Consider the following 15,019-nt stretch of genomic DNA (forward strand, 5'->3'; position numbering starts at 1 on the left):
CTTGAGATGCTTCGAAAATTGTTGGAAAAGCCTGGGAAACCGGTAAGAGGCAGCAGAGAGCATTGTTTTAACTAATGTTATTGAGCTTTTCCACCATCTCTTTCCACAGGGATAGTCCCATTTGATTCCTATGTATTCCATTTGGTGGGGTCTGTGTGCTGTTTACGTTGTTGAAAAAGAAAGGTATTTGCATTGAATAAGTCATTGGTCTAATAAAATTCTGTCGTGTGATCTCCAGCATCATTTCTATCACCAAGGACAGACATATTTTCCAGCTACTGATCCTTCCTCTTTGTTTCCAATTTTGACATTTCACTCACATCTTGATTGCACGTTTAATCAGTTTCAGACTGAAGAAGTTAGTAGAATTCTTCATTTTCATCATTATTAATGTTAGTGTTGGTGCGTATTTTATTACCTGCTCTTTCTTTTAGAAGTCTGAGTATTATCCTATCACAGGCAATGTTGTACTTCAAGATAGATCTTAAAATGCTCATTTTGATGATGAAAATGGTACTATTTGTTTTCATTTTGTTGTCACCGGTGCAGTCAGCCATATCATTATCCAATTCAAAATGGCCAATACCTGTCTGTTTCTGCACACAAACGCCAAGGGTATCATGTATGCATTCCATTTCATTTTTGACAACTTTCAAATTTCTGAGAATCATATTTCATACATCCCACAATCTGATTATTAATGAACGTTTGCAGCTATTTCTTCTCATTTTGAGCTATGCCCCATCAGCACACGAAGGACTTGGAAGACTTTGCTCCATCCATGTCATTAAGGTCACTGAGATTATCTCCACTTTGAGTCATATCTTGAGTGCCTTCAAACCTGAGGGACTCATCCTCTAGCACCACATGAATGTCCTGCTGCTATTCATGAGATTTTCAGTCAGTACCGACTCCATGGCACCTAACAATAACAACAACAACCCTTCAGAAGTGATCCATCTCTCCTTCTTCCTCCTACGTCTTAGTCTGGAAGTTCCACTGAAATCTGCGTAACATGGGTGACCCTGCTGCTATTTAAACTGCAGCACACAAGCCACTCCAGTGCCGTAAACTGCCAGACCAAGTGGTGGAATAGCCAAAGTAATTGACAGATATTAGTTCCAGAAAACGCGGTACCCATGGGTTTCTGAAGATACAAGTGAAATTGTGGCCACTCTCAGTCAAAAAGGTACTGAGCATTTCTCAACTTGGGCCCAAAGTTTATGAACAGTGCCAGTGTCCTAATAGAATGAAAAAGACAACTGGAAAAAGTTATCCTGAGGAGGGACTCCATAGAAGACTTTCATTTTAGCCCCTTCAGTTCCATCTAAATTTATGTCCCTTTCTTGCTCTGTCAGATTAGATGGTGTTGTTATTGTTCTTAAGTAGCCGTTGAATCCATTTCAACCCAGAGTGACACTGTATAGGGTTTCTGAGGAGCTGCTAGTGAGCTTGAACCACCAACCTTGTGGTTCAAACCAACTTTTTAGTCCAGCATATTAACCCACAGTACCACACCAGGACTCTCTGCCCATGTTAGATAGCCATCTTTGTATCTGTTTCATTCAGTGTCTCTATTTGTAGTCCTGTACCTAATGCTTCCAGGAGCTCTGGTAGCATAGTGGTTACGAATTGGACTGAGAACTTCAGGGACAGCAGTTCGAAACAGTAATACTAGCTGTTTCACGGGAGAAAGGTGAGGCTTTCTTCTCCCATAAAGATTTACAGCCTCAGAAACCCTGTACAGGGTCGCTACGAGTCAGAACCGACTCTGCAGCACATAACAACAACTTAATGCTTCCAGTTCACCCGATGAATACTCTGAGCCCCTGAGGCTCTTGGGAAGATTGACAAACGCTAAATAAAGCGACAAGGATTTGAACACAATAAACTTCATCTCTTTGCTGTGTAATCATTTTGTTTATTTCTAAAATTCGCTTAAACATACATGTGTCTCTAAAATATCCATTGTAATAGTTGTTAACCCTATAAGATATTCTTTGAGGTGAGATTTTAGAGAAATGCAAACCGCAAGCCCCACGGACATCTAAAAGGCTACAATAGTACTTTTCAGCAGAAGGCCAGGAGCTGTTAGTTCCCCTCCACACCCCCCAATTCCTCTTTCCTATCTGGCTAGGCACTGAATTGGCCACACTACATGCCTTTTTAGTAGATGATTAAGTTTTTACAAAGCCTCAGGGAGATTGTTGGGAATTAAAGGAAAAATCAATCTTCATTCCAGGACTGAAAGAGACAGATGTCTGTCCTATCACTCACAGGTTATAAAAAGCACATCTGTGTTAGCTTCCGCTGGATGTATATAACAACCTAAAGCCAAGCATTGCGTGGAACCTGGGCCTTGCTCCGGCTTGTGACCATGAAGCACACTTTCCAGAGCTGCTAAATGTGATTTTCACTCCAAGGAACTTATTGTTTGTAATGTATGTTGTTGCCTCAAATTGGCCTCTTATCTCTTGGTGTAGCCTAAGGGAGAACTATCCATCTTTACCTTGGTTCTTATTTTTGTTTTGCTGGTTAAAACAGAATCTGCTTTGTTTTTTCTAGATAGGTGGGTATTTGGGAAAATTCATCAGTTTCATACTCACGTAGCGTCTTTGGAGCTTCAGAAAAATGCTCCAGGCATGATGGAAGCTTGAAGAAGACATATGTAAAATTCTGTGTCCATCCTAAATTTCAAGATTAAATCCACTAAGCAAGCATTCATTACTGGGTATCGCTTGAGTATAAGGAAGTGCTATTGGCCATGAGGGAGTTCTAGTGTGGCGATGTGGGCTAATACATCAGACTGCAAAGTCATTTGAACTGTAAGGTTGGTGGTTCAAGCTCACTAGCTGCTCCTTGAAAACCTTCTACAGGGTCAGAATCGACTCAACAGCACTTAACAACAAAACAGGCCGGGAGAGATGCCAGGAGGAAGAAGGGCTTGTTTTTGTTACCACAGCTCACAAGCTTATAGGGATGGTTGTTGTTGTTGTTGTTAAGTGCCGTAGAGTCAATTCCGACCCATAGGGACTCTGTATAAGGTTTACAAGGAGCCACTGGTGGGCTTGAACCACCAATCTTGCTGTTCAAATGGCTTTGCAGTCCAGTGCATTAACGCACAGCACCACACCATATGGTGGTGGTGGCTGTGTGCCGTGGAGTCTGTTCCGACTCATAGTGACCCTGTACAGGGTTTCCGAGGCTGTAAATCTTTACGGGAGCAGAACGCCTCATCTTTCTCCCACGGAACAGCTGGTAGTTTCGAACTGCTAACCTTGTATAGATGAGAAAAATGAAGTTTTGAGTTGTTGAGAAGCTTGCTCAAGATCCTAGATGCAATAAAAAGTGCAAAAAATAAATTGTATTCCTTTAAGAAACCACAGAAAGGCCCCCCCATCCAAAAAAAAAGCTAAAGAGGATAGAGAGAAACACTGTAAACTGATGATATATAGCGGGGATAATAATCAATGTAATGAAACAAGCTATATGAATGGTTGAATGTGAAGCTGATGATGTGCCCTGTAAACTTTCACTCAATGCAAAATAAAAACATTTAATTAAAAAAAAAAAAGAAAAGAAAAGAAACCACAGAAAGGAATGTAGTTTCCTACAGCTGAAATTAACTATAGCAACAATTGTGAGACAGTCACTGGACTGAGCAGTGTTTCTTTCTGTTATGCATCAGGTCACTATGAGTTGGAACTGACTCAGTGGTCCCTAACAACAGCAACAACAACAGGTGAAGTTAAAAAGGCTGAGGATGGAGTTAGCTGGTGCTTAGGTTACAGGTTGGAACTGTGCCATTGCAGTTGTAGGGTAGCCTACAGGCATTAAGTTCCCAGTTGTAGGGTAGCCTACAGGCATTTAAGACTCAGGAAGAGATTAGATGGAGGGCCTACTGCCACAACCCAAATCTTAGTTATTCGTGTCATGTTTCTAATCAACACTCTTTTTTTTTTTTTTTTTTTTTTAAGAAAGGTGTCAAAAAACAAAGCAGTGCCTTCTCTTCAATTCTGACTCCTAGTGAACCCTATAGGACAGAGTAAAACTACCCTACAGGAATGCCAAGTGGTGCTGTAGGATAAGCACTGGCCTGCTAATGACAAGGTCAGTGGTTCAAACTCTCCAGCCCTCCTCATAAATCCTATACAAGGTCACTATGACTTGGAACCAACTCAACAGCTCTTAAGAACAAGAAGAACAACTATCTTTGTGGAAGCCAGCTGACTGCCACGTCTCTCTCCCACGGACCGGCTGGTGGGTTCGAACCACCAGCCAAGTGCTTAATACTGCACCACCAGGGCTTTTTAACAACATCAAAGAGTCTCAGAATTATTTAAAAGATCGAAAAACACATTACAGCAACAGCTAAGAAGATAGAATTTCCACAGTTTTCTAGATGAAAGCTGCAGAATGCAACTATGGAATCATTTTATCCCAGGTTCAAACAGAGATCATTACGTGGTGTCTATCATTTCTCTGTACAAATAGGAAGAGGATTCAGAAACAATTATTGTACCAAAATTTGATCTTCTAAAATGCTTCCAGTGAGAAAATCTCATGGGCTTATTCTTCAGTGTCTTTTTCTATCTCCTGAAAAGTTTGAATTCACTGGGTTAGCCTTTCTTTCCCTGCCACGAGAACTTTCATTCATTCATGCCTCCATTTATCACTTTCATGGCCGCTGATCCCAGCCTAAGCTAATATTTAAGCATTTTTAGACAATATTGCAGATGCACAAGGGCGTCCTCAGATGCATCAATTAAAGAAGTCACAGTAAAACTGTGATGGAAATTATAGCAGCTGCACCCTTGAAAACAGATGCTCGCCTGGGTCTCAATGAGTCCAATTTTGACTAATTTTGAGACCTAAAGAGATTTCAGTCTGGTTAATATGAGGATGTAGAGCCACTTGAGACACCCTAATGTCCTGGGCTGATTGCTTCTCTATGACAGTTCACATGCTAGCTTTCCTTGAAAGGTGTTGGATATCTGATATCCCGGGGATTTCGTGTCAGTGGAAAAAAGAAACCCCTCAAGTCTTGTGGCTGCAGCAAAGTGGCCTGCCCACTTATGACATTAAAGTGACTTCTAACAGCAAAGCTGTCTATAGGGAAAGTGCCTGGGCTGTAGACGTCAACCAGATTGCTTTCAGCTGTCTAGCTGCGAAATACCCAGAAAATCAAGAAACCATGTCCACTCTGACTCTAGAATGTACCGAGATAGCTTAGGAGAAGGTAATAGCTGTCAGTGGAAAATTGTTCCTTTACTCTCCCAATTTATTTTCATATGAAATTTTTTATCAGTTATGCAGGTCAGTAAGTAATTTGTTCAGTTTAATTCAGGAAGTATTGACTGAGCTCCTCTAAGACCTTTACCTTTTCTCCTGGCCTTGAAGATGACAAGATACATAGCACGTAATCCCTGCCCTGAAGGAGTTAACGATTTGGCAAAGAGACATACTGATAAACAGTGTCAGTTGAGTCTAATAAGTATTATAGTTGATCTGTGTGAACATTAAATAAAAATTAAAAAAAAAAAAAAAACACCTAGAAAAGCTTGGAGTATCAGGAAGCTAGAGCCATCATCAAAGATATAGACTCCTGAAATAGCACACTATCAGTGGAGATAGGGAATTTGTTTTACAAGGGTGGTAGACCACACGGTCATGGTTGGGAGGAGACAAAGTGGAGAAGGAAAGGAGTAAGTGGTTAACAGTGGAAACATACTAGAAGGCTGAGCAGACACCAAAATCCATGGAAAGCCTTGCTAAGGAATTCACCCTTTATAACGTAAGCAATGGGCAACATTGAAGCGGATTTAAACAAGAAACTAGTATGGTCAAGTAGGTGTCTTAAATAAAACACTCTGTCTAACTCATATTTAATTAGCTACTCGTGGAGGATTGAATTAAGGTAGAAGCCACACATGAGTTAGAAATAGCATTAGATCATTAGTCCATGGAGGAAATGGGGGGCCAAACCTAGAAAATGGCAACAAAGGTGGGAGCACTCTTGGAATCGTTCCTCATTTTCACTCATTTCTGTCCATTTTATTTCCTAAACATTTTCAGAATATATTTTATCCTATTGCCAGAGAGTCCTGGTGGCACAGTGGTTGAAGCTGCTGACCCAAATATCAGTGGTTCAAACTCATCCTTTCCATGGGAGAAAGAAGGGCCAGTCCGCTTTCAGAAAGATTATAGCCTCCGAAACCCTATAGGGCAGGTCCACTCTGTCCTCTGGAGTTGATGTAAGTCAGACCCCTAGATGGCAGTGAATTCCGGGTTATAGTAAAAGAACAGGATTCATGGGAGTTAGGGTTTCTGGTCAGAGTAGTTTATAGGATCAGCCATGTAATTCCTGCTGGCTGCTCTAGAGAAAATGAAGAATTACCATATTCTTATTGCCAACGGTACACTGGAAACGAACACATGAGGGGCGTTCGCGGTTTGCAGGAAACCATAGAATGTGTACACTGCATAAAAATACGCTACAAACCTAACTGACAACAACAACCACACTACTAATAAATAGCAAAGTTGCATTTCAAGTCAGTTATCTTGGTTGTCATTCTAGTGATTTTTAAACCCTAGACTTAATTTCAGCATTCAAGTTCTGATTCTATACATACAAGGTTTATTTGAAAATTAACTTAGTAATAGCCCTAAATGTTCATGAGAAATCATAAAATTCTTTCCAGACTGAGTAACTGAAAATTTCATTTTATTTTATGCCTATTTATTCTGACTGGAATTTTGTAGGAGACACTCAAGAGATTTTCCTAATGTTCTGCTTGCTTAAAATAATATTAATTTATTTTTTCTAGTTATATAAGTTTTTTGGGGGGGCAGAGCAATCGTATTTTTGCAGCTGCAGATAATTCTGGATTTTCTATTCAGCTTCAATGCCTAAAAGAACCTAAGAATGTCCTGAAAAGACGGTCTCTATTTTAGAAAACCAAATAATTATATGCATTTTGTTAAGTTTTGTTTCACACATGCAATTTAAAATTAATAAATGAGAATTTAAAAACTGGAAAAAAAAAATCCAGTATAACATTAAAGTTGAATAGTTGACGTCCTAATGGAAACAAAGATTATGAGAGCTGGAGGAAGCAACAATTTTAATCTAATACTAGAATTTAACATTTCAGAAGCTGAAAGCATCAGGATTAATAAGGCAGCAAATTATTTCTTTTAAAAAATGTACAGAGGTGTACTCAAACGGGTGTGTATTTCCCTCACAAGAAATCTGAAGGCCAACAGTTGCTGGTGTCGGTCAGCACCTCTCAGTTGTTGCCTCTCAGAGATAAGATGTCTGATCAGGAAATAGGGGGAAAGGAGGGAGAAAGGGCAGAGGTTAACTGCTTTCCCTCTCGCCTTTCATCCCTAGATTTCTAGAGGCCACAGAAGACTGCTAAGAGTCTGGACTGTGACGAGTGACCTCATTTGAGTGGTAATGCAAATGTGTCACTTCCCAGAACCTGTAGAAAAGCGAGTGAGCAGGAGAGAAGGGAATTGAAGATATCTGTTGGTTCACCCAGCAAGTAGCGTTGCCCCAGAGACTAAGGTTCAGCATCCCCATAGAGACTTTAGTATAGGAACCTGTCACCTTGCCACAAGCAGCCTGGAGCCTCCCAGGTGCCTGCCTTTGTGCAGTAGAAATAAGGACAAAGACATCATGAATGTTCTGATGGGACGCATCCCAGGATTAGGAAAACAACTCAACATGCATGTCTTAATCAAGTGACCAACACCTTCTGTTTTTATAGACCCTAGGTGCACGTTGGTTCTGCTGAAATGAGAGCATTCCCCGAGAAACACAACAGTGTCACCTCTGAAAGCCTGGATACAATAGTGTGTATGCCCAGGAATCTCCTGTTCTCACTATAATCTCTCCAGCAGATTCTGTCAACATTGCTTTTTTGTAGATTTTCATTTGACATTTAAGAGCTAGTTAATTACTTGAGGTGGTCTTTGTTTACCATACTCAGCACTTCCTTGCTCAATATATTCCTTCTAGTTGAGAAAACTTTGTAAACTTCAATGAGCCCTCAGGAATTCACAAACCAGCCTTTCAGGAGCATAGCTCTGAGTGTTATTTTTCCTGTGTCTTTAATAAAGTGTCAGACTTTTGCCATAGATGACAGTGAAATGGCATGTATGATGGTAGTGGTATGCCACGAAGTCAGTTCTGACTCATAGCGACCCTGCATAGGGTTTCCAAGGCTGTAAATCTTTAAGGGAGCAGAACACCTCCTCTTTCTCCTGCAGAAGGGCTGGTAGTTTCAAACTGCCGACCTTGAGGTTCGCAGCCTGACTATTCAAAACTGCTTTGATTTCTCTTATTGCAGGCTTTAATTAAGCTATCTTGCCTGTAACTTACTCCTGCTTGGAGTTTTTCATTTGTAATTTGCCAGTGATCAGTTGTTACATACAGCCAGGAAGAACAGGGAAGCCATCTGGAAGGTCCAAGCCCTCAGGCTTGAAGACAGCCCTGTGACTGGGATTCTGATTCAGGGTGATTTTTGTTAAAAGGAAAAAAAATTAACTTTGTTGCATCTCAAAGCCCACGTGGGCAGAGTACTGGCCAAGCTCTGGAGGCAGGTTGCAGAACAGAAGCTATGAACTCGGCTGTTCCTGTAAAGTGTTATCAAGTTGGTTCCAACTTATAACAAGCTGTATCAGGTTTCTGAGGACCTAGAATGCCACACCAGGACTCCATCAGCTTGTCCAGGAAGAGGTCAGTTTATTTTAAAACTGACCAGAATGACCACTCTGTTTCTGTTGTCATGAGTTTAGGAACTTACAATTCACTATAAAATGCTCTTCCACTAACAATTTCAGGATTATTATTATATACCTTATTAACAAGTAAAAGACTTTTAGAAGATAGTTTTATAGTATAAGAGGGAAAACTTAAAATTGGATCCATCTGTGGTAGTACATTCTCGAAGGTTTTCCTATTTTCCTGAGTAGACCTGGGCTACATTAGTAGCACTCTCCCACACATATGACCCCCTAACATGGGATAAAATAGGACTCTAGTTAAGAAATGCTGATATGTTGTTGTTTTTACATGCCATCGAGTTGTTTCTGACTCATAGAGACCCTGTCTAGGGTTTCCGAGGAGCAACTTATGGGTTTGAACCGGCCTATGGTCCAGTGTACTGTCCTGCAGCGCCACACAGGGACTCCAAGAAATACTGATATTCAGAAATCTAAATTTACGTAACAGATAAAGTAAGCTCTTCAGTTTGAGACCTGGATTCTTCACTCTCAAGATAGCTCAACTCTACATTCCCAAACAGCATGTTCTCTGAGAAATTTACATTATGACAAGATTTGCATGAAACTTTTTCTATCTATATTATGTAAAATTGGAATTATTTATGGCTCACACTTGCCACTTAAAATATCCACTGATTAAGTAAAGGGCACATGTAAGTGCCGTATAACACATGGGTAGGGGCAGGTGTCTGAGCGACATTTCCGTGAGAGAGAAAAGTCTAGCACAGGTTATAATTCTCCGACAGCAAGGTTAAACCTTGGATCACCTCTCTGGTGTTGAGGACCACAGAAAACCAACTCCTCTCTGACTGCCAACCCCATTCCTGTACTCTGCTTACCTATCCCCATATCTAGAGAGGAACTTGGGTCTGGTGGTAGGGGGAAAGTCGTATTTGTGATGAGCCTTGTAAACAGAATGCAGCAAGCTTCCACTGTCAGCCCATAGGATATGTTCTACTTCATTGCATGCACTAGAGCATCTAAAATAGGAGAAGGGTGATTCCCTCTATAAAGGTCGACAGCTCTGTGGAATTTAGTACTGGGTCTCCATTCCAGGGGAGATACAGAAGAACCAGAATGTTTTCAGATAAATTAAAAGAATCTTACAATGATTGGATGGAGGCAGAGGCGATGATGTGGGCAGAAGGAGTGGCTGGGGACTCTGGACTCAGGGAGGGAGAGGGGTTGTATGCTGGCAGCTGGGGGGTAGGCGTGTGGGGTGTACCCTTTGGTTGTTTGATGATGCATGCAGGGGATTGTGAGAATTGCAATGAAACAAAACACAATAGGATGAATGGAAAGATCACGTTTACCCATGTAAATTAACACATAATTCACAATAAAAACTTAAGTAAAAAAGAAATCCACTGGAATAAAAGGAATTTATATATTATTGTAAAAAAAAAATGATTCAATCAAGTCATATGGAGAGTGGTTGAAAAGCTGAGGGGCACTGAGCATAGGGAAGAATGTTGTTGTTGTTGTTGTTTAGTGCTGTTGAGTTGGTTCCGACCCAAAGCGACCCTGTATAGGGTTTCTGAGGAGCAATTGGTAAGCTTGAACCACCAACCTTGCAGTTCAAACGGCTTTGCAGTCTGGCACATTAACCCACAGTGCCACAGCAGGACATGATAGAGAATAGATTCAAGGAAACCAGACTGTCTTCAATCTTGAAGTGCTGACATGACTTGACTTTAAAGTTCGGGAGATCAGGGTTGATAGTTAGAAGTTATTGCACCACTGATACTGACTTGATGTGAGATGGTCAGTCAGATCTTTCAGAGATGAAGTTGTTGTTAAGTGCAGTCAAATCGATTTAAACTTAGAGTATATAGGGTTTCCTAGCAACAGCTGGTGAGTTGGAACCTCTGACCTTGTAGTTAGCAGTCCAGTGCTTACCCTATAGCACCACACTAGGACTCCTCAGAGATTAAGTACATTGCCTTCTAGAGATACTGAGTCCTGGAGTGGCGCTGTGGGTTAATGCGTCAGACTGCAAAGTCGTTTGAACTGCAAAGTCAGTGGTTCAAGCTCACCAGCTACTCCTAGAAACCCTATACAGGGTCACTATGGGTCGGAAGCGACTCGATGGCACTTAACAACAACGAAGATACTGAATTCTCCTCCACAGACGTTTGCTTATGCATACACCCTAAAATGTCCACTGGCTCCATATGGTAAGCACTGGGCTGTGAACCAGAAGGTTGGAGGTTTGAACCCACCAGCTGCTCCATGGGAGGACAGAGGAGCTGCTCCCAGCTAAGACTTAAAGCCTCGGAAACAGGTACAGGGTCGCTATGAGCTAGGATCAACTTGATGACACTTAGTAAAAACAACAACCAGAAATGGGCAGTCACTTGAAGGTGTAGAAAAGACACAAGGGTGAGCCAAGTGGCTGGCCCAATCAGTTTACATCCAGTCCTGAGATTCGCTTTCTTTTCATTCTGTGAATTGATTTAAGACAGTCAGCTGAGTTTCTGTGTCTAATGAGATGCATAAGTCATTTGTCACATGTTGGACTTAGAACGCTGCCAACATCGGCATGAAGCAAATAAAAACAACATGAGAAGCAACTAAATAGCATGTCACTTTATAAAAAATCTGTAGGCAGCTAATGAGATGACTGGTTTTGTCCCCTCCCTCCCTTCAGTGTTGTCTCCTGGTCACGAGGGTCTCCCACCTGTGTCGGAGCAGATCATGCAGACTTTGAACGAGCTGGCCAAGTCTTTCCAGGATATGGCCGACCGCTGCCTGCTGGTCCTACATTTGGAAGTCAGGTATGTGGTACAGCCAGGCCCTGGGCTTTGCGGGGCAAAGGCACGGTTACTCATTCATCACTTGCTTGTTTGTGAAGGAGTATCACCAGTGGTTTTGGATCCTATCATTGACGCTGTCTGTTTCTACATGGAAAGTTATCGTGTATGTGATTCAGTCTCTCTGAACGCTTAAATACATGTTCTGTTGAGAGTGTGGTGATGAAGTGTTTACATGGCCAGTGAAATCAGAAAGACCCGGATTTCAACATCTGCACCAGCTGGCTTTGTGGTCTGAAGTCAGTGACTAGCTTTCCTAGCCCTCAGTTTCCTTGTCTTATAAATGGAAATAGTAATTCCTAACTTGGATTTTTGTTAATGAGATATGTAATGAATATCGGACTGGCAACTGAGTATGGGCTTCGCAGCTATAGTGACTTTTACATTGGTATTAAGGTCTTCTGCTAGTTAGTCAGTATGCAGGTCCATGAACTGGGATCCCTTCCTTCAAAGAACTTTAACTCTAAGAGATGAAGTTAAGTTAAATGATAATTCATGAAAATCGTTTCTCAAAGATGCTGTAGTCTTCAATTCTTGTTCCTTCCTCTGCCTGCGGTCTAGAAGGTTCCAAACACCTTCGGTAACCTGGTATTGTATGGACAGAAATGGTAACAAGGAAGCGCTAGAAGTCTTCAGACATCATTAATCCATTCAGCAGATACAAAAGTCCTACAAAAAGTTCATTGAAACATCCCATTACCTGTTCATTCCATTTTTCCACAAACTTTTTGTAACCCTCTTGTATGTCAAAGTGATAAGAAGGAACCACCTTGACAAAAACCTAGTGGGAAAGAGTTTCAGAGAGAGGAACACTGCTCACAACAGTCTTGAGTGAGCTTGGCAGTTTGGAGGAACAGAAAGCAGCTCCCCCAGATCGTAGCTGGTGAGCTGGGTGGGTGGGAAGAAGAAGGATGGGATAGAAGAGACAGTGTGAAGCCTAACTCCACGGGTCACCCAGTGCCACCCGGTATAGCGTCTTAGAGATCTACATGTAATTTTATTTTTATTATATGTGCATTAAGCAAGTAGGAAAGAGATATCAATTCATTTACATGTAAAAATAATGACCCCTCTACACACACACATACACACACACACACAGAGTGGCTCTGATGTTATCATTCTGGAAAGTGGATAGTTGAGAGAAACATTTCTGGAAGCAGGATGACCATGTGGACAGTTCCGAGCACCATGTAAAAGGTATGAAACGTGTTGGATTTGGATATCCTGTGAAGGTAGAGCTGACAGATTGTTGCTAGATCGCATTGAGCGACAATGGTGGCAATGAAGAGAAGAAGGACTCAAGGAAAACTACCAGGTGGAGGACCAGTGCCACTGTGGGGACACTTGGACCATTAACTGGGATGAGGGGTGGAGGCGGGGTACACAGAGAGGAAGGGTGCAAGCAGGGTGGGAATCAAGAAGTCTCCTTTGGGGACATTAAATTTAAGATGCCTTTGAGTCATTCTGACTTATAGTGACCCTGTTTAGGATTTCCAAGGAACAGGTAACCTTGTGGTTAGAATCAAGCGCTTATCCTACAACACCACACTAGGACACCTCATTTGAGATGCTTTATTGTTGTTGTTAAGTGCCATCAAATCAATTCCAACTCATATAAACCCTGTATAGGGTTTCTAAAACTATGGCTCTTCCTGGGAGCAGAAAGCCTTATCTTTGCCTCTTGGAGCAGCTGGCAGGTTCAAACCATGGTCCTTCTGGTTCACAGTCCAGCGCTTACTGTATGGAGCCACCACACTCCCCATTTGAGATGCTTATTGCAGGTCAGATACAAGTGAGGTTTCAAAAAGTTCAGGGGAAACTGGAATGAAAACCGAATGAGATTTTTTCCACAAACTTTTCGAAGCCCTCTCATAAATAGCTGGAAACTTCAGAATTAGAAACTTCAGGGACAAAAAGTGTCTTGTTCAGTGCAGTGGAACCAGTTACGACTCATAGTGACCCTCTGCGAGGTTTCCAAGGAACAGTTGGTGAGTTTTTGGTTAGCAATCTAGTGCTTATCCTATACACAACACCAGGACTCCAACAGGTGTGTAGTAACACAGTTTCTTCAGTATTATTAAAGTTATAAACATAGCAGGAATGGCGCAGGACCAGACAGTGTTTCATTCTGTTGTGTACAGGCTCACTCTTGAGTCAGAAGCAACTACACACCACCTAACAACAGCAGCATTATTAAACGTATTTTTGTTTGAGGTCTTTACTACATGTAGGTTTTAAATGTAAAAAACCAAGGGGGTTTGGGTTTATCAGTAAGCCTTTGGGATATGTGTGGACCCAGTTAGAACGTGGGTATCTTCCAGATCTGGCCAAGCAAATCTTACCTTAGCTATGCCTTGTTGATGCCCCTTCTTCTGGTTGCTGCTAGCTCTTTTCATTCTTCATTGTCTTATCCAACAAGCTGCTGCTTTTTTGCTGTGAGCTCCTGTGTGCTGTGCAAGAGAATGCAGTGCATTTGCAGATTTGGGATATATTTTGCGCAGCACTATTCCTGTTCTATTCTACATTAAGCTGTTCAGAAATAAAGACCCTTTCTCCCCTTTACAGGGCTACTGTGGGTCAGAACTGACTCTACGGCACTTAACAACAACAACAGCAATCTGCTATGTAAATTTATTTGGCAATAATTTTCAGGTTTGTGAAAATTATTTACTTACAAGTTAACGGTAAAATAAAGCAGATGCTTTCTATGAATAGACAAGTGGAATATTCTGAAATTTAAAAAAAAAAAACCACACACACACACAAAAAAAATCCTCCTAGTAACATTCTGATGCCATTTCCAACCCAACTGCACAGAAAAACGAAGAGAACACCAAATTAATTACAGCCACAGCTCCCAGAATTGAGCTGTTGATCATGTGGGTGTGGGATACGTTGTACATTCGGAATTGTGGTTAATTCCAACTGGGATCCTTGCAACACATTTGAGGGAGATCTTTGCAATCCTTAATCTCTGTGCTGTCCATTTTATTTTTTTACATCTTGGCAATATTATTCTTGATAATGATGAGCATGTTTTACTCATCATTTATTAACTTAGCAAGAAACCGTACAGAGCTAAAGCACACCTGGCTATATCTCCTTCAACATTAGTTTGGAAAGATGAAGTGGCATTTAAAAACAGAAGAAGGCAATTCTAGGAATGAAAAACAAAACAAAAAGACTGAATTTTGCAAGAGCTGGGGAGCAGAATTATCTTTCCTTGGCTTTTACGGGGAATGCTGAAACATGTTTATTGTTTCTACATTAAATTTCCTCACCTCATGAAATAACATGATTTCCACATTCCCTTTGCTGTCTTATGAACCTGCTCCATTTTGTCCTTGTTCCATTTAAAGTCTGGTGCAGACAAACAGGCAGAAGGCCTCTGTAGGGTTCAGAGAGTGAGT

At 41.3% G+C, this 15,019-nt stretch overlaps 1 protein-coding gene across 1 annotated transcript in view; it reads left to right on the forward strand.

Annotated features, from left to right (window-relative positions):
- EXOC4 (exocyst complex component 4) overlaps positions 1-15,019 on the forward strand; it is a 947,076-nt gene that overhangs the window by 848,353 nt on the left and 83,704 nt on the right. The window contains 1 exon segment of the mRNA XM_006861146.1: positions 11,444-11,570. Coding sequence (XP_006861208.1) covers positions 11,444-11,570 — 127 coding nt within the window.

The sequence above is a fragment of the Chrysochloris asiatica genome, unplaced genomic scaffold, assembly GCF_000296735.1.
Source record: "Chrysochloris asiatica unplaced genomic scaffold, ChrAsi1.0 scaffold00041, whole genome shotgun sequence".
Lineage (NCBI taxonomy): Eukaryota > Metazoa > Chordata > Mammalia > Afrosoricida > Chrysochloridae > Chrysochloris > Chrysochloris asiatica.